The 23,599-nt window shown below is 50.7% G+C and overlaps 1 protein-coding gene across 1 annotated transcript in view; it reads left to right on the forward strand.

The window, feature by feature from the left end:
• The window catches only part of PADI3 (peptidyl arginine deiminase 3), a 36,023-nt gene extending 26,874 nt beyond the window's left edge, over positions 1-9,149 (forward strand). The window contains exons 12-16 of the mRNA XM_047791017.1: positions 880-1,024; positions 1,118-1,220; positions 3,736-3,815; positions 6,184-6,309; positions 8,010-9,149. Of these exons, the coding sequence (XP_047646973.1) occupies positions 880-1,024; positions 1,118-1,220; positions 3,736-3,815; positions 6,184-6,309; positions 8,010-8,243 (688 nt within the window). The 3' untranslated portion in view covers positions 8,244-9,149. The remainder of the gene's footprint in view (positions 1-879; positions 1,025-1,117; positions 1,221-3,735; positions 3,816-6,183; positions 6,310-8,009) is intronic.
• Positions 9,150-23,599: the final 14,450 nt, after the last annotated feature.

The raw sequence follows: 23,599 nt of genomic DNA on the forward strand, positions 1-23,599 counted from the left end.
ATAGATGGATGGATAGTCTTCCTGATTACAAAAGCAGTGCATGATTTTTGCAAATGTTGCTGGAATCTTGAATTCTTTTTTTTTTTTTTTTTGTCTTTTTAGGGCCACATCTGAGGCATATGGAAGCTTTCAGACTAGGGGATTGAATTGGAGCTACAGTTGCTGGCCTACACCACAGCCACAGCAACGCCAGATCTGAGCCTCATCTGTGGTCTACACTGTAGCTCATGGCAATGCCGGATCCTTAACCCACTGAGCAAGGCCAGGGATCGAACCCGAATCCTCATGGATACTAGTTGGGTTCGTTACCACTGAGCCACAATGGGAACTCCTTGAATTCTTGTCATTCCATTGCTGTTTAGAACCACGATGTATAAGCACCTTTTTTTCTTTTTTGGCAGCTCCGAGGCATATGGAGTTTCTGGGCCAGGGCCAGGGATTGGATCTGAGCCACGACTGCAACCTACACCACAGCTGTGGCAACACCAGATCCTCCTTAACCCACTGTGCTGGGCAGGTATCGAACCTGAGTTCCAGTGCTCCAGAGATGTCACCAATCCCTTTGCACTACAGTGAGAACCCCTTAAGCAACTTTTTTTTTTTTTTTTGGCTTTTTGTGGCCTCGCCTTGCAGCATATGGAAGTTCCCAGGCTAGGGGTTGAATCAGAGCTGCAGCTGAGACCTATGCCCCAGCCACGGCAATGCCAGTTCCGAGCCACCTCCTCAACCTACGCCACAGGTTGCAGCAGCGCCAGATCCTTAACCCACTGAACAAGGCCAGGGATTGAACCTGAATCCTCATGGATACTAGTCGGATTCTTAACCTGCTGAGCCACAGTGGGAACTTCAAGCAACTTTTCTCATCCCTTTGGGCCCCAGGTCAAGGGGTCGTAGGGTCACCCCAGTGGTACGGAACTTCCTCCACGCGCAGAAGGTGCAGCCCCCCGTGGAGCTCTTTGTGGACTGGTTGTCCGTGGGCCACGTGGATGAGTTTCTGAGCTTTGTCCCTGCCCCTGATGGGAAGGTAAGGAGCTGGGGGACAATTCCGGGTCAGGGGAGGACTCCAGGGAGCCATGCTGAGGCTGGGGAGCTCAGCCAGGTCTGCTCTCTCACACAGGGCTTCCGGATGCTCCTGGCCAGCCCTAGCGCCTGCTTCAAGCTCTTCCAGGAAAAGCAGAAGTGGGGCCACGGCAGTGCTCTCCTGTTCCAAGGGGTTGCTGGTGGGTACCAGTGCCATGTCCCTCATCCCAGCTTTCCCGGCCCCCTCACCTGTATCAGGACACATCGTGGCTTGAGAGAGGAATGGCCCATTTGTTGTTGTTGTTGTTGTTGTTGCTATTTGTTGGGCCGCTCCCGCGGCATATGGAGGTTCCCAGGCTAGGGGTTGAATCGGAGCTGTAGCCACCGGCCTACGCCAGAGCCATAGCAACATGGGATCTGAGCCGCTTCTGCAACCTACACCACAGCTCACAGCAACGCCGGATCGTTAACCCACTGAGCAAGGGCAGGGACCGAACCTGCAACCTCATGGTTCCTAGTCGGATTCGTTAACCACTACGCCACGACGGGAACTCCGGAATGGCCCATTTTAAGGCAGGGCTGTCCCCTTAAATTCGAGATCCCCTGCTTCACCAGCCACCAGCATCCATGGCGGGACGGAGGTGAATGATGAGCACCGTGGTGGATGATGGGCTTGGGGTGGGCGTGGCCAAAGTGGACACATGGCCCGTGGAGGGCGTGTGACCAGTGCAGTCACACAGGGCCCTCTGCTAGGAAGGGCCCAGCACTTGGGATGTAACACTCTGCCCTCACTGGCTTAAAAATCTTAACCATTTGTATTTTGTGAGTGAAATATGATTGGTTAATGGAGCACCTACTGGGAGCTTGGAGCCTGGATTCATAAACAGTCCCACCCTGGTCCGAACCTACCTCCAGGAGAAAAGCCTCCACAGAACTGAGACGCTCCCAAGCATAACTTCCCCCGTCCCCTTACTGCCCCTCACGATCTCACCCTGGAGCTCCGGCGGCAAAGTGGGAGAAATACAATTTTCCCCGACCCCACTGCTCCCATTGGAACCATGAGGAGCCTCCTTTGAGCCCAGACCAAACCTGAAAAATCCTCCAATCCAAATGTCATGTGCCAGGCACGGGGTGGGCCGTCTTCATCTTTTCCTGGAGGTACCCAGTTTACAGTGAACAAGGCTCAGAAAGAGGCTGAACCATTTTTCTTTCTTTTTTCCTTTTTTTTTTTTTTTTTTTTTTTGCTTTTTAGGGCTGTACCCCCAGCATATGGAAATTCCCAGGCCAGGAGTCAAATTGGAGCTATACCTGCTGGCCTATGCCAGAGCCACAGCAGTGCCAGATCCGAGCCACATCTGCGACCTACATCACAGCTCATGGCCACGCCGGAGCCTTCAACCCACTAAGCGAGGCCAGGGCTCGAACCCGCATACTTATGGAGACTAGTTGGATTTGTTTCTGCTGCGCCACAACAGGAACTCCTGAACCGTTTTTCCTAAAGCCCAGATGAGAAGGACAGTGAGGAAATTCATAGCTGTCAGGCTACACGTAGCCACTGTGTGGCCCTGGAGAGCTGTCACCCAGGGCAGAGGCCCAGGAGGCCCTGTGCTCCTTAGCGGTCACCTCCTGTGTGCCAAGCCCCGGGCTGTGTGGTCTGTGCATATTATCCCATTTGACCTCAGAGAGCCTGTGAGGATCACTGTCACTTTGCTTCCCACTCAAGCATGGGAGGCTTAGAGAGGGGAGGTGAGCCTGGACCCCAGCTGTCTGAGTCCATCTGGGGTGGGGGAAAGCCAGGCCTGCAGGTGGGCAAGTGGGTCCAGCATCCCTCTTCTTTCCCTTGGTCAAGGCTTTGGTCCTTCCTGAGCACTAGACTGGGGTTTGAATCATAAGCACCTCATTTTCCTAGACGCAAGATCTGGGGCAAGTCTTTTTACCTCCCTGAGCCTCAGTTTCCTCATCTGTAAAGTGGGGATGATAATGCATACTGGGGAGTTACCTGGTGGCTCAGTGGGTTAAGGATCCAGTGTTGTCACTGCTGTGGCTTGGGGCACTGCTGTGGCATGGGTTAGATGCCTGGCTAGGGAACTTCTGTGTGCTGTTGGCATGGCCAAAAACATACCTGGCAGGGTTGCCATGGGGCCTGAATGTAGAACACTGAACTCAGGGCCTGCACAGGGTCAGAGCTTAATAAATGGCAGCCATAACGGTTGTGAGCCTTTGGCTCTAACCTCCCCTTCCCTGAGCTTCTCCAGGGGCATCTCATCCAGCAGGCAGGAGAACTGGGCCTGGCAGGGCCCCTTTGCCATGGAGTCACCTCTGCATGGAGGTCAGGGACAGGGTCCAAAGGTGTCCATCAGGGCCAGCACTGGTGGGCAGGTGGGTGACCCAACTCCCCGCTCCACCACTAGCCAAAAAGAGCAAATCATCACCCACTGCCCTGGGTGTGTGTGTGTGTGTACATTTCCAATAAAAGGAAGCACCATTTCCACTGTCCTTAAAGGAAGGTGTCAAGTTCATAGCCCTGAAGCAACCAGCCCCTGCCCTCCACACACACCCAGACTTTGCCAGTGGCCAAGCGGAAAGGCCAGGGAGCTGCTGACTCAGCAAGACGGGTACCTGCAGCTTGGCCCCCGCCTGGCTACTTCCCTGCTGGTGGCCCTCACCGCTGGCATCATTCCCTCCCCTCCCTTCATGTCTCGCCCCGCTTCACAGGCACTCAGAAGGTCAACACCATCTCCCTCAACCAGGTCCTCTCCAGTGGAAGCCTCATCAGCTATAATAAGTTTGTGCAGGTACGAGGGCTGGGGGCCCCGAGGGGCCAGTGGGCAGGGCGGGGGACCGTGATATAAACCGAGGTCTGAGGCCCACAGTGGAACAAGAACCGATGAAGCAAAGAGGCCAGGGAGTTCCCGCTGTGGGGCAGCAAAAAAAAATCCAACTAGTATCCACGAGGACTCGTGTTCAATCCCTGGCCTCGATCAGCGGGTTAAGGATCCTGTGTTGCTGTGAGCTGTGGTGTAGGTTGCAGATGTGGCTTGGATCCCGCATGGCTATGGTGTAGGCCGGTGGCTGTAGCTCCCATTTGACTCCTAGCCTGGGACCTGCCATATGCTGTGGATGAGGCTCTAAAAAGCAAAAAACAAACAAACAAACAAACAAAACACACAAGGAGGCCAGATGGGCAGCTGCTGCGGGCAGCTGGCAGGAAAAGACACCTGTCTACCACATTGTGACTGAAAAAAAATGCACAGCCTGGGAGTTCCCGTCGTGGCGCAGTGGTTAACGAATCCGACTAGGAACCATGAGGTTGTGGGTTCGGTCCCTGCCCTTGCTCAGTGGGTTAACGATCCGGTGTTGCCGTGAGCTGTGGTGTAGGTTGCAGACGCAGCTCGGATCCCACGTTGCTGTGGCTCTGGCGTAGGCTGGCAGCTACAGCTCCGATTGGACCCCTAGCCTGGGAACCTCCATATGCCATGGGAGCGGCTCAAGAAATAGCAAAAAGACAAAAAAAAAATGCACAGCCTAAAAGTTGAGCATTATGTTTTATTTGGCGGACTTTCTGAGGGTGTAAGCCTGGAAGATGGCCTCTCAGGTGGCTCTGAGGGACGGCTCCAAAAAGGTAAGGGAGGGGCCAAGATAGAGGAGTTTTGCTGCAAAAACCATGTAGTGGGAACATCAGAGAACTGTTAATTAAAGAAATCCAGTCCTCTCAAGTTCATGAATTTAGCACACTCTTCTACGTAAGGGAAGATGCAAGAGTTCCCTGGTGGCCTAGCAGTTAAGGTTCAGTGTTGTCATTGCTGTGCCTCAGGTTGGATCCCTGCGCAGGAACTTCCCCAGGCCTCAGGGACAGGCCAAAAAACCCCCCAAAATAGGAGTTCTCATCGTGGCTCAGTGGAAATGAATCTGACTAGGAACCATGAGGTTGCAGGTTTGATCTCTGGCCTGGGTTAAGGATCCGGCGTTGCCGTGAGCTGTGGTGTAGGTGGCAGACGTGGCTCGGATCTGGCATTGCTGTGGCTGTGGTGTAGGCCAGCGGTGTAGGCCAGCTGTAGGCTCAGATTAGACCCCTAGCCTGGGAACCTCCATGTGCCTCGGGCGCATCCCTAAAAAAGACAAAAAACAAATAGGAAGATGAGAGAGTTGGGCCCATTTAAATCACTCCTTTGATAAGCACCTCAACTATCGAGGGTGAGTGTCCTGCTTTTTTTCCGTCCTGAACCCCCTCAGGATGGTTGCTTAGCTGCTGGCTTGATGGCAACATTTTTCATCCTTGAGGTGGAGGCAGTAGAGGTGGTGGGAATGGGTCAGAGTGGGGTTATATTTTGGAGGCAGAGCTGTTGATGGATATAAAGTGAGCGAAAGGAGATATCCAGAATGAAGTCAAAGTTTTGGGCCCCGGGCAGCGATTCCATTTACAGAGCTGAAGAATGCGGTGGGAGCAGGTCGAAAGGAATAGCTTGTCTTAGAGGGTTAAGCTGGCATAGTCTCCATGAGGATGTGGGTTCCATCCCTGGCCTGGCTCAGTGGGTTAAGGATCCAGCGTTGCCACAAGGTGTGGCATAAGTCACAGATGCGGCTCGATCCTGCGTTTCTGTGGTTGTGGCTTAGGCCGGTGGCTGCAGCTCCAGTTCCAGTTCAACCCATAGCCTGGGAACTTCCATGTGCTGCAGGTGTGGCCATAAAAGGGGGCGGGGGCAGAGTTTATCTTTGGACCCATCACATCCAATGTGCCTTCAGACATCCAAGTGAAGATTCAAAATACTGGTTATACTTACAAGTCTGAGCTCAGGAGAGAAGCTGGGCTTTACAAAGTGGTCAGAAGATGGAGATTAGAGAGTTGTCTAATCGTAACCTCCAGGCCACCAAGGAACTCCCAGTGTCTGATGTTTTAAACCCTAACACTGAAGGAGATTCCCCTAAGGAGTGAAGGATCTAGAGAAGGGTGAAGCTCAAGGATGGAACATTCTGGAACACTCTTAGGTCTGTGGAGGGTGGGATCTGGGGCAGGTATATTTCAATGAAAGGGCACAAAGAGAAGGCTTATGTAGAGTTGATCCATGGGTACTTGGGCGTCCTGCCTGTCCTTGACCAGACATGACCCCTTGGGTTCCCCCCAGCACTAGCAAGTCTCCCCAACTCTTCTCTCTCCTCCCCCAGAGCTGTATTGACTGGAACCGAGAGGTGCTGAAGCGGGAGCTGGGCCTGACCGAGGGCGACATCATTGACATCCCCCAGCTCTTCAAGACTGAGAAGAGAAAGGCGGTGGCCTTCTTCCCTGACTTGGTGAGGCCACCACCTGTGATTTGAGGGTTCATCAAATTAGGCTCTGAGCCTCCACTCCCCCGTGGGCAAGATGTTCGGTTGCTGCCATATTTGTGGTTGTGGTGGCTTGTTGGGTGGGGATTGGCAGGTGGCAGGGAGGATCCGTGGTGCCCTGCAGAAGGACTTCTAGGTGGCTGACTGCATGCTCACTTCGGGATGCTCACTGGCCAAGCCCGTGCTCTCAGGCCATCAGGGACCTCTCCTCCCAGGGACCCCTCGATATTTGTGGCGTGAACAAAAGATTGCATGAGGTTGTGCACGGAAAGCACATAGCAGGCACTGGAAGCTCAGGGGCCCGTTCTGCTCCCTCTGTCCCAGTTCACAGCTATTCACTTATCCCCCAGATATTTAGGGTACCCCGTGTGTGGATTACAAAGAAGGCCAAGGCTGCTCCCTGCTCCCAAGGAGCTTTCAGGCAAATCCGGGCAGGGGGAACTCTCTTTACCTATCTGAGGGTGTGTCCCAACAATCTATTTCATATGATGAAGTGATGTTGTCATCAGAGATGGGATAGAGCACTTCCGGCCTAAGAGGTAGGACTGGAGGTCCAAGAGGGCTTCATGCTTCCTGTGATTGAGCCCTGAGGGCTCTGCCTCTGGTGCCCCTGACCCTTAAACTTGATTCTGGAACACCTAGACCACTGGGGCCCCACCTCGGGGGTTCCAATCCAGCAGGTCTGAGATAGGGCCTGAGACACTGCTGCCTTTCTAACAAGCAAACACCCAGCTGGTGTTGAATTTGCTCTCGAGGCCCACACTTTGAGTAGCACTGCTGCGGGTCACCCCCTCCCTCCTTCCTCTCCCCCCCCCACCCCATCCCCCAGAGGAACTAGACTCACCCACCATCCGAGCCTGGCAGAGAGTCTGTCCACAACACCGTTGCTCCATCCCTGCTTTTTCCTTCCCCTTTCTGGCTAACTTTCTGCCCTCTTTGATTTCCCCACTTGCAAAGCCTCTCATCACCCCTCACTTTCCTGCATCTCTAAGGAGGCCTTGCCATTATGCGTGTGCTCCCAGAAGCTTGTGCAGTGGTCTAGGTTCTTGTATTTGCAGGACATAGAGGACACCCAAGCCGGCTTCAGCCAGAGCAGGAGATTTAATATAAGGACACCAGGAAAGCCGAGGGCAAGGGTGGCTGCTGTGGGGGCATCAAGAGGGTCTGGAACTATCTCTTGTCTACATCATTCTTCTCCCCCACCCCCAACCCCTGCTTTGCTTGACTTCCTTGGCTTCTCTATCCCGTGGGATAAACATGGCCACACAGAAATATAGACACAGAGACTTGACTCAACTCTCCCACCATGTCAACTTCAAGTACCTGAGAGAGAGAGAACCTGATTGGTCCGGCATTGGTTATATGACTACCATGGTCCAATCAGCTACAGCCTAGGAGTTTGGGATTCTGTAGCACAGACATGGCAACCGCCACAATCCACCAATAAGGAGGGCAGTCACCAGGGAAATTTATTGTCATTGTGAGCTCTGCAGATGTGTCCCTGGGCATGCCCAGCTGGCTAGAGTTCTTACCAGCCCAAGTTCTTCTCCCACTGCCTGAAGGAGCGAGTAGCTATTTTCAAGGCTCCCTGCTGGTACAGGGAAGGGGCTGGAGTGCGAGCTGATGATGAAGTGCTGCCCTTGACCTGAGCTCCCCCTTCTTTGCAGGTGAACATGCTGGTGCTGGGGAAGCACCTGGGCATCCCCAAGCCCTTTGGGCCCATCATCAACGGCCGCTGCTGCCTGGAGGAGAAGGTGCGCTCCCTGCTGGAGCCGCTGGGCCTCCACTGCACCTTCATCGACGACTTCACCCCATACCACATGCTGCACGGGGAGGTGCACTGTGGCACCAACGTGCGCCGGCAGCCCTTCTCCTTCAAGTGGTGGCACATGGTGCCCTGAGCCCGTCCCCCCAGCATCCTCTCCCCATGGGGTGGGACACTGGCCTGGGTGGTGGACACTGAGACAGGCCCGTGAACAATAAGTATTGAGAGACCCCCACGCTTCCAGATGCAACACCTGCTTGGAACATCCCCAGGAAGTGTTCATGCCTCACCTGTGACCCACTTGGTTCTCGGGCTTGATTCCCCTTGACCTCCCAAGAAGCAGGACCTCATTTCTTGTCTTTCATGCGGATGAAAGACACACACACGCAAATCCTCTGTTTGGGACCTAATTCACTTTGGGTTCTCGAAACATCCGTGCATCTCCTCTGCCCTCTTGGCAGGTATGTCCAAATGGAGGGAGGACCAGGATCCTGCTTTGGTCTGATTGCTTCTCACTCTGCAGGGGAACAAATGCCTTAAAATCTCAGAACAGGGGAGATTTGGCCCCTAGCCTTACCCACAGGGAAGGAGTGGAAGTCCATTCAGATCAAGGCAGGACCAGCATTCTAACTCCCAAGCTCGATGTTGAACTCTATCCCACTCGGCACACAATAGGTGCTCCTAGATGCATGTTGAAGCAAGGGTCGTCACCCTTAGCCTTAGAAATGCCTCATCATCTGACGTTCAGAAATCTGGCTTAGTTCTAAAACCACCTGGGATTTCTCAGAAATGAAAATTATCTGGGGAATTCCTGGAGTTTGGGCAAATTGGGTGCAGGGGTGAAAAATGTCTTTAATATAATACATAGGGTGCATCAGTGGCCCAGGGCCTCTCTGCAGAAGGGGAGACCCCTGGTAAAATCAGTCCTAGGCTTTCTCTGGACCCCTGGTCAATGTTCCCATAGCCTGCTCAGCCTCAGGAGAGGGGGGCCTAGTGGGGCTGGACCCACTGAGACCGCTCTTGAGACAGCTCTGGGAATGAATCATTCTGAGCACTGGGGAGCGGGAAGAGGGGGTGGGTGGTTTCTCCAGACGTGTGTCAGTTACATATGTGTTCTGTGTGGGATCACTGGCTAATACATCTACAGAAACACAAATGCTTTGAGTCTAATTCGGGCCTTCTTTGGACTTAGAACATGAAAGCAGGAACAGAGCAGTTTCTTCCAGTGGAAGCATTTGCTTGCCTGGCCCCCAGGAATTTGAGGCTGATGAGCCCACATTTTGGTAAGACTGAGAGTGCACTGCTTTGGCCACAGGAGGAGGTAAGGCCACCATGGACAATTGCAATGATACAGACACAGAAATGCAAGCCTAGGGGTCAAGGTCAGGCTGCCAGGACCAAGTGAGCACAGCAGGTGAGTGTCTGGCCTGTGGCCTGAAGGTTGCGTGGTGAGTGTGGCGGGGGAAGCCAATGTGTGTGGAGCATGGGGAGGCCTGCTGTGTGCCCTCGGCGACATCCTCTTTCCTACCTGTGGGGAGGCCATGGGCACCCCAAAAAGGCCAAGCAGGCTTGCCATGGAGTCCCAGGACAGCACCCTCTTTGCTTGTCCCTTCCAGCCCCCCCATTCTCTCTGGAGATGCAAAACCCAGAAACAACTCAAGCCAGCCCCAGCTGGGTGGTTAGAGACAATACCACAGCCTGCCCCCAACACCCCCTCTTCGCCATGACTGACTTATGTCTCTGGAACAGAGGCCAAAGGCCCCTCGTGTGACCAGATTTTAACAAAATAAGCCCCCCTCCAAGGGAAGCTGAGCAAATGAAGATGGTGAGAAAATCATATGTTTTTAAATTATGTATTTATTTTTAGGGCCGCATCTGCCGGCATATGAAGTTCCTGGGCTAGGGGTTGAATCGGAGCTGCAGCTGCCAGCTTACACCACAGCCACAGCAACACGGAATCTGAGCCACATCTATGACCTACACCACAGTTTGTGGCAACACTGGACCCTTAACCCACTGAGCAAGGCCAGGGATCGAACCTGCATCCTCATGGAGACTTGTCGGAGTCTCAACCTGCTGAGCCACAGTGGGAACTCCTATTTTTTTTTCAGTTGATCTATAGTTGATTCGCATTGTTGTGCCAATTTCTGCTGTACAGCATAGTGACCCAGTCATACACATATATACATTCTTTTTCTCATATTCCATCATGTTTTATCCCAAAGGATTGGATATAATTCCCTGTGCAATGAATAGGACCCCACTGCTTATCCATTCTAAATGTAAGAGTTTGCATCTACTAACCCCAAACTCTTAGTCCATTCTACTCCCTCCTCCTCCCCCTCGGCACCCACAAGTCTGTTCTCCATGTCTGTAAGAAAATCACAGTTTTTAAAAGGGTTCGGGTTGAGGTATGTGACTCTAGAAGGCCAGTGCCTAAAACTGGAAGAATGGGGTTGAGTTTCCAAGCAGGTTTTTCTCACCCCCAGATGCTCTCAGACTAGCCAGCGGGTGCTGGGTGGACCCAGGAGAAAGATCTAGAAAGTTCTCACACCTCAAGTTGGCAACCTGTGCTCCAGGTATGAGTGGAACAATCAGGCAGCCTAGAAATCTAACCTCAAAGCAGAGGAAGCAAAATAAATCCTTGTTTGAAGCCACGGAAGATGATATTCACCTGTCCACACTGCAAAGGCTAGAGCCAGTGTATTTGTTTCCTCTCTGGCTGTCACAGATGACCACGAACTTAGTGGCTTAGAACAATGCAAATGTATCATCTCATAGTTGAGGTTGGAGATTGGCAAGGCTGTGTGTCTTCTGGCAACTCTAGGGGAGAATCTGTTCTCTTATATTTTCCAGCTTCTAGAGGCCTCCTGCATTCCCCGGCTTGTGGCCTCTTCCTCCACCTTCAAAGCCAGCAGTGTAGTATCTCCAAATATTTCTCCAACTCTTCCGCCTGCCTTTTCAACTTATAAGGCCCCTTATGATGACATTGGGCCCCCCCCCCCCATCTCCGAGTCAGCTTATTTACAACTTCAGTTCCATCTCCAACCTTGGTTCCCCTTGGCCCTATAAGGTGACACATCCTTAGATTCTGGGGATTAGGATGTAGACGTATTTAGGGGCCATTATGCTGCCCACCACAGCCAGGCTGGTCTTTGTGGCCTCCACATTCTGGACCACTCATGCTCCCTGTGACATCCAGCTTGGCCTCTTGACAAGTGTCATGGAGTCAGCAGGTGAAAGATGCCATCGACAGGCATCAAGGGGATGCTTCCAGAGCTGGCACTCAGTGCTGGACCCTCAGTGACACTGGGCTGAGACCTGGGATCCCATAGAGATAGGGTGGGTGGCTCCTAAAAGCATGAGCTGCCTTATCAAGCCTTCAAGCCTGGGGGCAAGAGTCCGCTCGTTGGCCACTGCCTTCCTGTGTAATATCCCCAGGCCCTCTCCAAGGGACTGCTGTCTGTATATGCTCCAAATTCATGTGTTCTAATAGAGGACAAAGCCCCTTTGGGACCCAGAGGTCAGATTTGGGAGGAAGAAGAGGAAAGGGGAGGGGAGGACGGGGGAGGCTGTCCTGGCAAATCTCAGGTCCTGCCCTGCTGTTCTCAGCTGCATAAGATTGACCCAGGAGGAGGCTCCTGCCCAGACAGGAAGCCACAGCCTGTCTTTCTTGTGGGGATTTACAGCTCCGGCATCACTGGACATGCCTGACTCATATGCTTTATTCAAGATTAGGAAGCAGTAACTGCAGGGCCCTAGCAGGAGGTTGCCCCACCCCATGGTCTCCTGTACCTTCCCCCGCAGCCCTGGGGTTGGGGGGGTGGGGCTGGGATTGCGGGGGCTCCATGGGAGGATGGCCGGAAAGGAATTCTGGACAACTGGACAGGGTCCGTGGGAACCTTTCCCACAGGGTCAATATCATTCCAGCGATGATGAGGGTGAGCCACGTGCCCGGCGTGTGCTGTCACCTTACGCATGTCATCTTGTTTGCTCTTCCCGGCCGGCTAACAGGTAGTTGCAAATATTGCCCTCACTTTAAGACAAGGAAACTGGGGCACTGAGAAAGGAAGGCACTTGCCCGGGTCGCAGAGCTGTTAAGTGGGGGAAACAGGTTTGAGCCCGGACAGGTGACCTCCAGAGCCTGGGTTCTCAGCCAACCACGCCAATGGTTCTTAAATTAGAATCATCTGGAAGCTGTTTAAAAACTAGCACAATAGAAAAAATAAAAATCTTAAAGAAACAAACAAACAAACTAGCACCATCCTCCCCCTTGGAGATTCTGCCTGGACGTTGGGATGTTGCAACAAGCTGCCTGGTGATTCTAATGTGTGGGCCGGGGTAGAGTGTCAGCCATCCCCACCATATTGTCCCCCGAAGCATCCCCCCTGTCCCCACACTGATACCCCTCCCCACACCTGGAATCAGCAGTTTCTGGGGGGCCACGGTCTCCCTGTTGTGGCTTCACTAGGCGGTGGTGGCACTTCCAACAGCTGACAGTTCCTGCTACTTTCAGATTTTCTTGCTGGGCCAGTGCTTCTCAGAGCTCATGCCAGATTCCCCTGAAGATTCTTGTAAAGACACAGATTCCTGGGCCCCCTCACCCCTCCAGCCAGGGCTCCTGAGGCCGCATCCCTGGGCCTGGGCATCTGGATGGTGTAAAGCTTCCCAGACAGTTTTGATGCACGCCTGGGTTAAAGACCCCGACTCTTTCCTGTTCCTTGTAGCAAAAGCATTTGGACACGAAGTGAACATTTATCAAGAGTGTGTCTTGGGGAGTTCCCATCATGGCTCAGCAGTATCAGATCCGACCAGTATCACGAGGATGTGGGTTCGATCCCTGGCCTTGCTCAGTTGCCATGAGCTGTGGTGTAGGTCGCAGATGCAGCTGGGATCTGGCGTTACTGTGGCTGTGACGTAGGCCGGCAGCTGCAGCTCCCATTCAACCCCTAGCCTGGGAACTCCCATATGCCATGGGCACAGCCCTAAAAAGACAAAAAAAATTGATATTTTAATTTAAAATAAAATATTTCAATAAATGCAACACTTCATTAAAAAAAAAAGACAGTGTCTTAGAACCCATTCTGGTATATTCTAACCCTTGGATTATTATACTGTTATTTAATAAGAACAAGTAGGAAATATCCCAATTGACTTGGAGAGATTTCACAAGATACTGAGTGAGAAAGACAAGACACAGAATAGTGTGTGCATTATGCTGTCAACATGGTCACTGTGACCTCAAAGCCACCCCTCGTGTGTGTGTGTGTGTGTGTGTGTGTGTATGTGTGCACGCGCACGTGTGTGTGTGCGTGCATGCACGTGCTCATTTATGATTATATGATCATGGATAAAAATATGGACCAGTCCACACTAGATGTTAGCATGGGTATGATGGCAGGAAGCAAGAAGGAGCCAAGCAGACAGATAATGGATTAAAAAAACCACGAAAAGTCTCTGTGGTAGCTCATCAGGTTAAGAACCTGACCAGGATCCGTGAGGATGTGGGTTCGATCCCTGGCCTAGCTCAGTGGGTTAAGGATCCAGTGTTGCCCCACACCGAAGTGTAGGTCACAGACGCAGCAGCTGGGATCTGGCGGTGCCGTGGCTGTGGTGCAGGCCAGCAGCTGCAGCTCCCCTTCAAGCCCTAGCCTGGGAACTTGCCACAGGTACAGCCCTACAATGAAAAAAGGAAAAACAACAACAACAACAAAAACCTCACTAAAATGAGAATGTGGTTTGGCCATACGTGTGATTTATGTATTACCATTACATGGGTATGTATATGTAAAAAACAAAACAAAACAAAACACTTTAAGCAAATAAACACTAGTTGTATTTTGGGTCAAAGACTGTGGCCACCTTTGGAAGCCAAGGTCCAAGGTGAAGTTCTGGAGAGAAAGTAAAGACAAGATGGCCTTGTCCCAACAGGGACTATAGGGGAGCCCCTTCCTCCATGGAGCCCGCAGTCTAGATGACAGCGCAGCGACGAGGCAGCAGCTGAGCCGGAAGGAAGCATGCGCCCAGGGCTCTGAGCCACAGGGGACATTTCCTTCAGCGAGAGGTCAGGGAGGCCTTCAGAGGCAGTGGCATCTCTGGCTGGGTTGGAAGGGTGGGAAGGAGCCAGGTGGAGAGAGGAGAGGAGGCCAAAGCCCTGAGGGGACACTGGCTTGACACGTTTTAGACTCTGACCAGTGGCCTCTGGGGCAGCAAAGGCAGCCAGGAGAGTGGTGTGGGTGGTGGTGGAATAGAAGGCAGGTCCCGTCTTTGGGGTCTGGGAGGCCGCAGTGATGAGCTTGGCTGTCACTCTGATGCCGCAGAGAGCCCTCTAAGCAGGGTGGGACATGACTTGGTCTATGTTTGTTTTGAAGAGTGCTCTCGAAGGACAAGGGTGTAGTGTGAGCTTTGGGGGTCAGGAATGAGATGTGAGCACAGACAAGTCAGAGGGCTGGGCACTAGGTCAGCCAGAGAGAAGCAACTTTGTTCACCATATGTGTGAAAACAAGAAGCAACAAGAAAAGGTACCTGCACCCCAGTGTTCACAGAGGTCCTGTTGACAAGAGCCAAGACACGGAAGCAACCTAAGCCCCCATCAACAGATGAATGGATAAAGATGTGGTGTGTGTGTATATATAAAATGGAATACTGCTCAGCTATAACAAAAAAAAAATCCGAAATTTTGCCATTTGCAAAAACATGGATGAACTGGGAACGTATTATGCTAAGTGAAATAAGTCAGACAAAGACAAATACCGTATGATATCACTTACATGTGGAATCTAAAACAAGGAGTTCCCTGGTGGCCTGGAGGTTAAGGACCCAGTGTATGTGTGTACACACACACACTCACACACACACATATGTATGTGACTGGGTCACTCTGCTATATTTACAACATTGTAAGTCAAGTACACTTTAATAAAATAAATGAAAACAAAAAATTAAAACAGGAATTCCTGTCGTGGCACAGTGGAAATGAATCTGACTAAGAACCATGAGGTTGCGGGTTTGATCTCTGGCCTCAATCATTGCTGTGAGCTGTGGTGTAGGTGGCAGACGTGGCTCAGATCTGGTGTTGCTGTGGCTGTGGTGTAGGCCGCGGCTACAGCTCCGATTAGACCCCTAGCCTGGGAACCTCCATATGCTGCGGGTGTGGCTCTAAAAAGACAATAACAAAACAAAACTAGTAAGTATAACAAAAAAGAAGCAGACTCAGATATAGAGAACAACTAGTAGTTTCCAGTGGGGAGAGGAATATGGGGGAGGGACTTAAGAGGTACAAACTATTACATATAAAATAAACTTTAGGAGGAGTTCCCTTTGTGGCTTAGCATGTTAAGAACCTGACTAGTACCCGTGAGGATACAAGTTCAACCCCTGGCCTTGCTTAGTGTATTAAAGATCCATCGTTGCTGCAAGCCATGGCATAGGTCACAGATGCGGCTCGGATCTGGCATTGCCGTGGCTGTGGTGTAGGCTGGCAGCTGCAGCTTGCATTCGACCCCTAGCCCGGGAACCTCCATATGCCAGAGGTACAGCCATAAAAATAAAAAAAGTAATAGTGAAAAATTAAAATAAAATAAACCACAATGATATATTGTGCAACACAGGGACCACAGTTAGTATTTATGATAACTATAAATGGAGTATAACCTTTAAAAATTGTGAATCATTCTATTGTCCACCTGTAACATGATATTGTACATCAACTATACTTATATTTTTTTTAAAGAGAGAAAAAAGAGAAACACTAAGCTTGCTGATGGATAGGATGTGGAAATGGGGAGAGGCAGGGTCAAGAGGGCCTGCTAAGTTTCCAGATTTAGTATTTATTGATTTATTATGAAGCAGATCAAGGGTACAAAAAAGTTTTTATAATGTTTCTGAATGACTTAAAGGATAATTAGGAAGAGAAAAACCTGTGTATTTGGTACAGTTTTCCTTAAAAATAGAATATTCCAACCCCCTCCGCTGTCCTGTGGGGGATCCTTCCCATCCCTCTCCCACACACACAGGGGTCTCATTAGTCTGAATTTTGTGTTTGTTCTTACTTTGCTCCTCCTTATAATTTTACCATATATGTCACTGTCTCCAAAATATCTCCTCTTTCATTTTGGCTGTTTTTAGAATTTACACACATAGAGCCATATTCACTGGGTTATTCTGTGACTTGCTTTTTTCACTCAACACTGTGTTGATGAGATGCATTCATGTTATTTGTCACAGTAATTCATTCCTTTTCACTGCCATGTAGTATTCCACTTTGTGAATGAGATTTATTTATACTTCTTCCTGTCAATGTGTCTCAGGTTCTTCCCAGGTTTGCTATAACACACAATGTGGCTTTCCCCATTTTGGGGGACAGTTTCCTGGTGAACACATTCATGAGTCTCTCTAGAATACACATCTATAAGGTTTTTAGCTCAGGTAACTGGGAGAACGGTGATGCTGGGGGGAAAAAGGGAAAGGGCCAGCTTGGGAGGAAGTATGCATTCAGGGAGGCCAGCTGCCCTAACCAAGAGACTATAAAATGCATAACAGCTCAGGAGTTCCCTGGTGGCTCAGCAGGTTAAGGATCCAGTGTTGTCATTGCTGTGGCGTAGGTTTCGCTCCTTGGCTCAGGAACTTTCATAGGCCGTGGGCACAGCCAAAAAAAAAAATGTATAATGGCTCAGACACAGTGTGTGCTAATTTCTTGCTCAGGCCAACAGTCTAATGTGGTTCAGGTCTGAATGGCAAGTACATGTGCTGCAGTGGAGAGGGGGAGCTCTGCTCCACACAGTCACTCAGGGACCCAGGCTGATGGAGGCTCTGTCGGCTCTGCTCTGGGCATTGACCATGAGCCCACAGAAAAGAGAAGAGAGGGGGTAGAGAAAGCACATCTGAACCACTTGGGCCGGAAGGGACGCACATCCCTTTGGCTTACAGTCCAGGGGTGAGAACTCAGTGGCCACGTGTGGATGCAGGGGACTCTGGGAAATGTGGTCATTGGCTGGGCAGCTGCCTCCAGAGTTGGGTCCATGTTATAGACCAGGGGGAAGGAATTCCTTGTTGAGCCCTAGCCACCCAAACAAGAGGAGAAAGACAGTGGGCCAGGAGAAAAATCTCTTTTTTTTTTTTAAAGATAATTTTATTTATTTATTTATTTATTTATTTATTTATTGACTTTTTGCCTTTTCTAGGGCCACTTCCCGTGGCATATGGAGGTTCCCAGGCTAGGGGTCTAATCAGAACTGTAGCTGCCAACCTACGCCAGAGCCACAGCAATGCGGGATCCGAGCTGCTTATGGCAACGCCGGATCATTAACCCACTGAGCAAGGGCAGGGATCGAACCCACAACCTCATGGTTCCTAGTCGGATTCGTTAACCACTGCACCACGATGGGAACTCTGAGAAAAGTCTCTTTTATGGAGGGAAGTTTCCCAGGACCCAGGCTTCAGTTTTCAGCTCCTGTTTCTTTTCTTTTTTCTTTGTCTTTTTTGTCTCTTGAGGGCCACACCCACAGCATATGAAGTTCCCAGGCTAGGGGTGGAATCAGAGCTACAGTTGCCAGCCTACACCACAGCTACAGCAATGCCAGATCCGAGCTACATCTGGGGCCTATACCACAGCTCATGGCAACACTGGATCCTTAACCCACTGAGCGAGGCCAGGGATCGAACCCAGATTCTAGTCAGGTTCATTACCGCTGAGTCACAAAGGAAACTCCTCCAGTTTCATTTCAATTCACTTTGTGTCTTACCCTTAGGGATGCAGAGCTGGCCTTAGTCTCACAGTTGTGGCCAGGTGGCACGGGCCCACTCCTGCAGGTTCTTCTCTGTCAAATCCTTCGCCCCATCCCAGCCCCATTCATGCTGCGGTTCTGGGTCTAGCCTGCTGAGAGCCCAGTAAGCAGGATTTCCTGGAGAGAGATGAGTGAGTTAAGGGTTTCTGCAGGGGAAGCTGACAAAGGGTCTGTGACTGATGAGGGTGTGGGCAGAAGTGTCTCCTGTCTTCCCTTCTCCCCTCTTTGTGGCCATTGGGCAATGGGGTGCGCACTCGGAAGTAGCTTGAGGTTTATCTGCCAGGCTCTCCCTGCCCTGGCTCATGAGCGAAATCTCTGCAGATGGGAAAGAACCAGGAACTGGCTCTGAAATACACTTTCATTTAAGTCAGTGGAGCTTCGTTGAGCAGGTCCGACATGCCCAGGCAGTAAGGGACAATGACGGTAGCATAGTTCAGAGCTGGGCTCCGAGGGCCAAGCTGCCAGGAGTGCTTCCTCGCTTTGCCATTGTGCGACCTCGGGCACTGTGTGACCTCCCTGAACTCTACTTTCCTCATTGCTAGAATGGGGAGAGTGACAGTACCTAGCTCAGGGCGGTGTTGTGAACAGAGGGACAGATCCCCGTAGGTGTTTGGCCTAAGGCCTGGCACTCAGCAAAGTGCAGCTAAGTGACCAGGAGGATGTTACTTGAAGTAACGCGCCCGAGGAGACTAAAAATGCAAATGTGTTTTTCTCTGAAGATTCGATTTTTCTGCCACTTAAGGAGTCTTGCTGGATTTTTCCTGATGATCAATATCTTTTTTCAGTTAAAGCTGGACACGAAAGAAGTCAGGTGACAGCGAACCTTCGTTAAGGCCATGGGTATAAACAATGAGGTCCTGCTGTTCAGCACAGGGAACTATGGCCAGTCTCTTGGGATAGAACATGATGGCGGAGTTCCCATTGTGGCTCAGCGGTAATGAACCTGACTAGCATCCATGAGGACGTGGGTTCGATCCCTGGCCTCACTCAGTGGGTTAAGGATCCAGTGTTGCCATGAGCTGTGGTGTAGGTTGCAGATTCGGCTCGGATCTGCCACTGCTGTGGCTGTGGTGTAGGCTGGTGGCTACAGCTCTGATTCGACCCCTAGCCTGGGAACGTCCATGTGCTGCAGGTGCGACCCTGAAAAAAAAAAAAACATGATGGAAGAGAGTATGAGAAAAAGAATGCATATGTTATGGCTGGGTCACGATGCTGTACAGCAGAAATTGGCACTATACTTTAAAAAAAAAAAAGCCATGGGAATAAACACTTTCTACCCACTAACAGGTGAGCAGTGGGGTCTCCCATATTTGCCCACTGTGATGTGGCCAGCAGCCACTCCCTTCTGACTTGAAGCTGAAACAAACATTGAGCAGGTTTTCAAGAGACTCAGGGTGGGAGAGGGGCTGGACTCCCTCTTTGCCCAAGTCCATCACCTCAGTTCTGGGCACCAGACCAGGGTCTCCTTCTCCCCAGCACTTCCTTGTTGGTAGTGAGGATTGGAGATGCTTGCTGACAGGATGCAGGGAGGGAGCAGGGGTCATCCTCGGAGTTCCTAGAAAGTCTCACATGCTTGGAAAACCCAAAAGCCGGTATGGACATGGATCAGATGTGTGTCATGAACCAGCAGATGCAAAGAAAGTGCCACCATTGACTCTCTGAAGCAGAGCTGCCTTCAAAGGGTTTAAGGCTAACAGTAAAGTTAATTCCATAGTTTCTTTTTTGAACCCTTCTTGGGTCTTAAAATGAGCCTCAGCCTCCTGAGAAACAGCAGCTCAGTGCTAATTATCTTACTCTGAAACAACTCAATTGCAGAAATTCTGGCTGCCCCAGGCCCTTCCCAGGGCTTAGGCAAGCAGGGACCTGAGCAGGGCTGGGCAGGGCGTGATTTGGAAATGAGTTTTCATGTGAGTAACACAACCCAAGAGGCTACTCAACAGCTCGGTCCTCATACTTATTTTCCACTTTCAAATGTGTAATTCCCTTGATGCATTTCTCCAGGGATTCCCGGCCACTTATAATAAGGAGACATTTAGCAAATGGATGATTAAGAAGTAGAGGAAAACAACGACATCAGAGCAGAAAAGATCTTGGGAAAGGACAAACGTATCTATGACCATGAGGATCAAACAAGCTCCTGTGGTTAAACTCAGAATTAGAATCTGAGCATCCCAGCAGCCCATGCAAAAAGGGAACCAGAGTTAGGCACACAATTATTATTAGAAGGAAGGCAGCATGCCAAATGATTGCCACCACACATGGACCTTTGCAAGAGGAGTGAAGGTGTTACTGTCCTCCACTCCTTCGCAGCAGCAAATCTGATGAGAGACTGCCTGGAGCTGGGCCTCTGTTTGCTCATCTGTGAGATGTAAACCATGCTTTTGGATTGTTTGAGGGCTAGGCCAGCACCTGGCAGATAGGAAGCACCCAAGAGATGTTAATTCTTTTTTTTTTCTTTTTCTTTTTAGGGCTGCACCCGCAGCACATGGAGGTTCCCAGGCTAGGGGTCCAATTGGAGCTACAGCCACCAGCCTACGCCAGAGCCACAGCAACGCGGGAACCGAGCGGCACCTGCAACCTACACCACAGCTCAGGGCAACGCCAGATCCTTAACCCACTGAGCGAGGCCAGGGATAGAACCCACGTCCTCATGGATACTAATCGGGTTTGTTAACCACTAAGCCACAATGGGAATGCCTAGATGTTAATTCTTTATTTTCTATTTCTCTCACCCCCAGCAGGACTAGTGCCTTACTATAGTTACTGATGTCTTACTATACAGTTATTTAATCCTCACACCTACTTTTTTTAGGCACAATTATACTGGCTATGTTTTCAGCTCCCTGGCAGATCTTGGGGAAATAGCAATGAATGAGCAAATGCAGACTCTGCATTTAGGAAGCTCACGGATTAGCAGAGAAGCAAGGCAAACAGATAATCACAACAGAGCATGATAAATACAATTGCAGAGGCATAATCATAACTATAATGGCTTCCATTTTTTTAGCACTTAATCTAAACTGGATACGCTACTTCATAAGAACAGCATGAGAAAGGAAACCTGTAGACAAAACAATGAACCCATAAATACAAAAATTCTAAGTAAATCTCTAGCAAATTGCATTCAAAAAGGACACACTAGGGAGTTCCCGTCATGGCTCAGTGGAAGCAAATCTGACTAGCATCCATGAGGATGCAGGTTTGATCCCTGACCTTGCTTGGTGGGTTAAGGATCCAGCTTTGCCATGAGCTGTGCTGTAGGTCGCAGACTCTTGGCTCGGATCTGATGTGGCTGTGGCATAGGCAGGCAGCTACAGCTCTGATTGGATCTGTAGCCTGGGAAGCTCCATATGCTGCGGGTGCAGCCCTAAAAAGACAAAAAAAAAAAGGAAAGAATTAATATCTATGGGGATTATGACTGCAGAGGCTCTGATTACTGCAGAGTTCAATCCCTAGTCTGGCACAGTGGATTAAAGGATTGATGTGTGTATGCTATGTCTTGCCTGTGGCTGGGATTCAATCCATGGGCTGGAAAGTTCCATATGCTGCAGGTGTGACCAATCAAAGGAAAAAAAAAAAAAGAGAGAACACAGTATCAGCTTGTAAAATAAGAGATCAAATTAAATGGATCCCAGGAATGCCAGGTTGTCTTTATATCCGTGTGCATTGCTTCAGATTGCAAACCATATCGTGCCTTTGGACAAGTGAGTTATACAATCATTTTAAGGAGTAACAAGAAGTGAAGACCATGTAAACACCCCCCTGGCTAAAGAAGGGAGAACGTCTTCAGGGGGATGGAGTGGGACAGACTGGAGGTTTGGGGTTTGCAGATGCAAACTCTCACTTTTAGAATGGATGAGCAATGAGGTCCTGCTGTATAGCCGCAGGGAACTGTATCCAATCCCTTGTGCTAGAACATGATGGAAGATGATATGGGAAGCAATGCACTCCGACAGCAAGGCAACCACGGAAAACATGCATGAGTGGATCACGTTCATCAACTCAGCCCACTCTGGCCGGAACAAGAGCAGATTGCATCGTCCCGTGGCAGGTGGCGGAGGATTTGCTTCCCCTTGGGGAGGGCTGCGGGGGTGGGGGCGGGGGCTGCCAGGGGACTAGCAGGTCCGGAGCTCAGGGTAGAGGAGGGCGCCCACACATACCGGTGACCAGACTGCAATGTCATCACTGAGCCACTTCTCTCCGGAAGAGTCCCTGAGCCAGTGTGGGTGGAGGGCAACTGTGTCAATAAATGTTACCTCCGGGGGTGGGGTGGGGGGAGGAAGGAAGAGTCGCAGGAGGTAGGGATCTTCATCCAGAGTCCCCAGGGGTCTGTGAACCCTTCAAGCAGCAGGCAAAATGTTTCATGTGCATTGTTTTTCAGGGGAAGTGTGTCCCCAGCTCTCTTCTGTTCTTTGAAAGGCTGGGGATCCCTCTAATCTCCTGTAACTGATGCTACCGGTGCCCCCATACCCCCTCCCTCGGAGGTCCAGCCCCCCAGAGGATTTGTCTGGCCACCAGAGCCTGCTGATGGACGTGCAGGGAACAAACACCCCTCACCCCCCCACCCCCACCCCAGGAGCAGCCCGTTAACCAGTAACTGATGAGGGCGTTGTATTGCTGCCCCTGCTCCACTGCTCCCGGGTGCGAGCTTCCCAAGGCTCCCCAGCAGGTTAGGCTCCAGTCGCCCACAAGTGGTAAGCATGGTAACCAGCTCACCATAACACCTTCACTGACTCTTGCTGACCTGTCTCATTTCCCCACTCCCTCCCAGTGTATGCTGTGCCTCCCGAAGAAATGACTTGCACTCAGATCCTTGCTCAGAGTCTCCTTCTCAGGAAACTCAAACTAAGAAACCCCTCAGAAGATGAAGAAGGCTCACAAGGAGTCAGCAGGCTGCAGTCTTGGTTTTGCACCAACTTGACCATGACTCTAGGCCAATTACAATGCTTCCCCAAGCCTCAGTTTCCCCATCTGCAAGGGAAGGAAAGCTAAGGGCATCTCTATTGCTTCCTTTAAAGGCTCAGAAGCGCAAGTGACCCCTTAAGCATTAAGAACACCTGTCCTATTATAAGCTGGTGCAACCACTATGAAGAACAGTATGCTGGTTCCTTCAAAAATTAAATATAGGAATTTCTGTTGTGGCTCAGGGGTTTTAAGAATTCAACACCGTGTCCATGAGGATGCAGGTTCAATCCCTGGCTTTGCTCAGTGGGTTAAGGGATATGGTGTTGCCTCAAGCCAAGACATAGGTCACAGATGCTGCTCCAATCCAGTGTTGCTGTGGCTGTGGCATAGGCCTGCAGCTGCAGCTTCAATTTGAGCCCACCCCATGAGCTTCCATATGCCATAGGTGCAGCCATAAGAGAAAAAAAACAACAACAACCCTAAATATAGAACTAACATAGGATCCAGCAATCCTGGACCTGAGCCCCATCTGCCACCTACACCACAGCTCATGGCAACACCAGATCCTTAACCCACTGAGCGAGACCAGGGATCGAACCTGCATCTTCATGGATACTAGTCAGATTCATTTCCAATGAGCTATGACGGCAACTCTGGGATAACATACTTGAATGCGGGACATCCCAGGAAAACCAAGACTGCTCCCCTGGATCTCTAAAGACTTGGAAAGAGGCTCTGACACACAACAAAGCCACAGGGAACTATATCCAGTCACTTGTGATAGACATGTTGTGTTTCAGCT

The sequence above is a fragment of the Phacochoerus africanus genome, chromosome 8, assembly GCF_016906955.1.
Source record: "Phacochoerus africanus isolate WHEZ1 chromosome 8, ROS_Pafr_v1, whole genome shotgun sequence".
Lineage (NCBI taxonomy): Eukaryota > Metazoa > Chordata > Mammalia > Artiodactyla > Suidae > Phacochoerus > Phacochoerus africanus.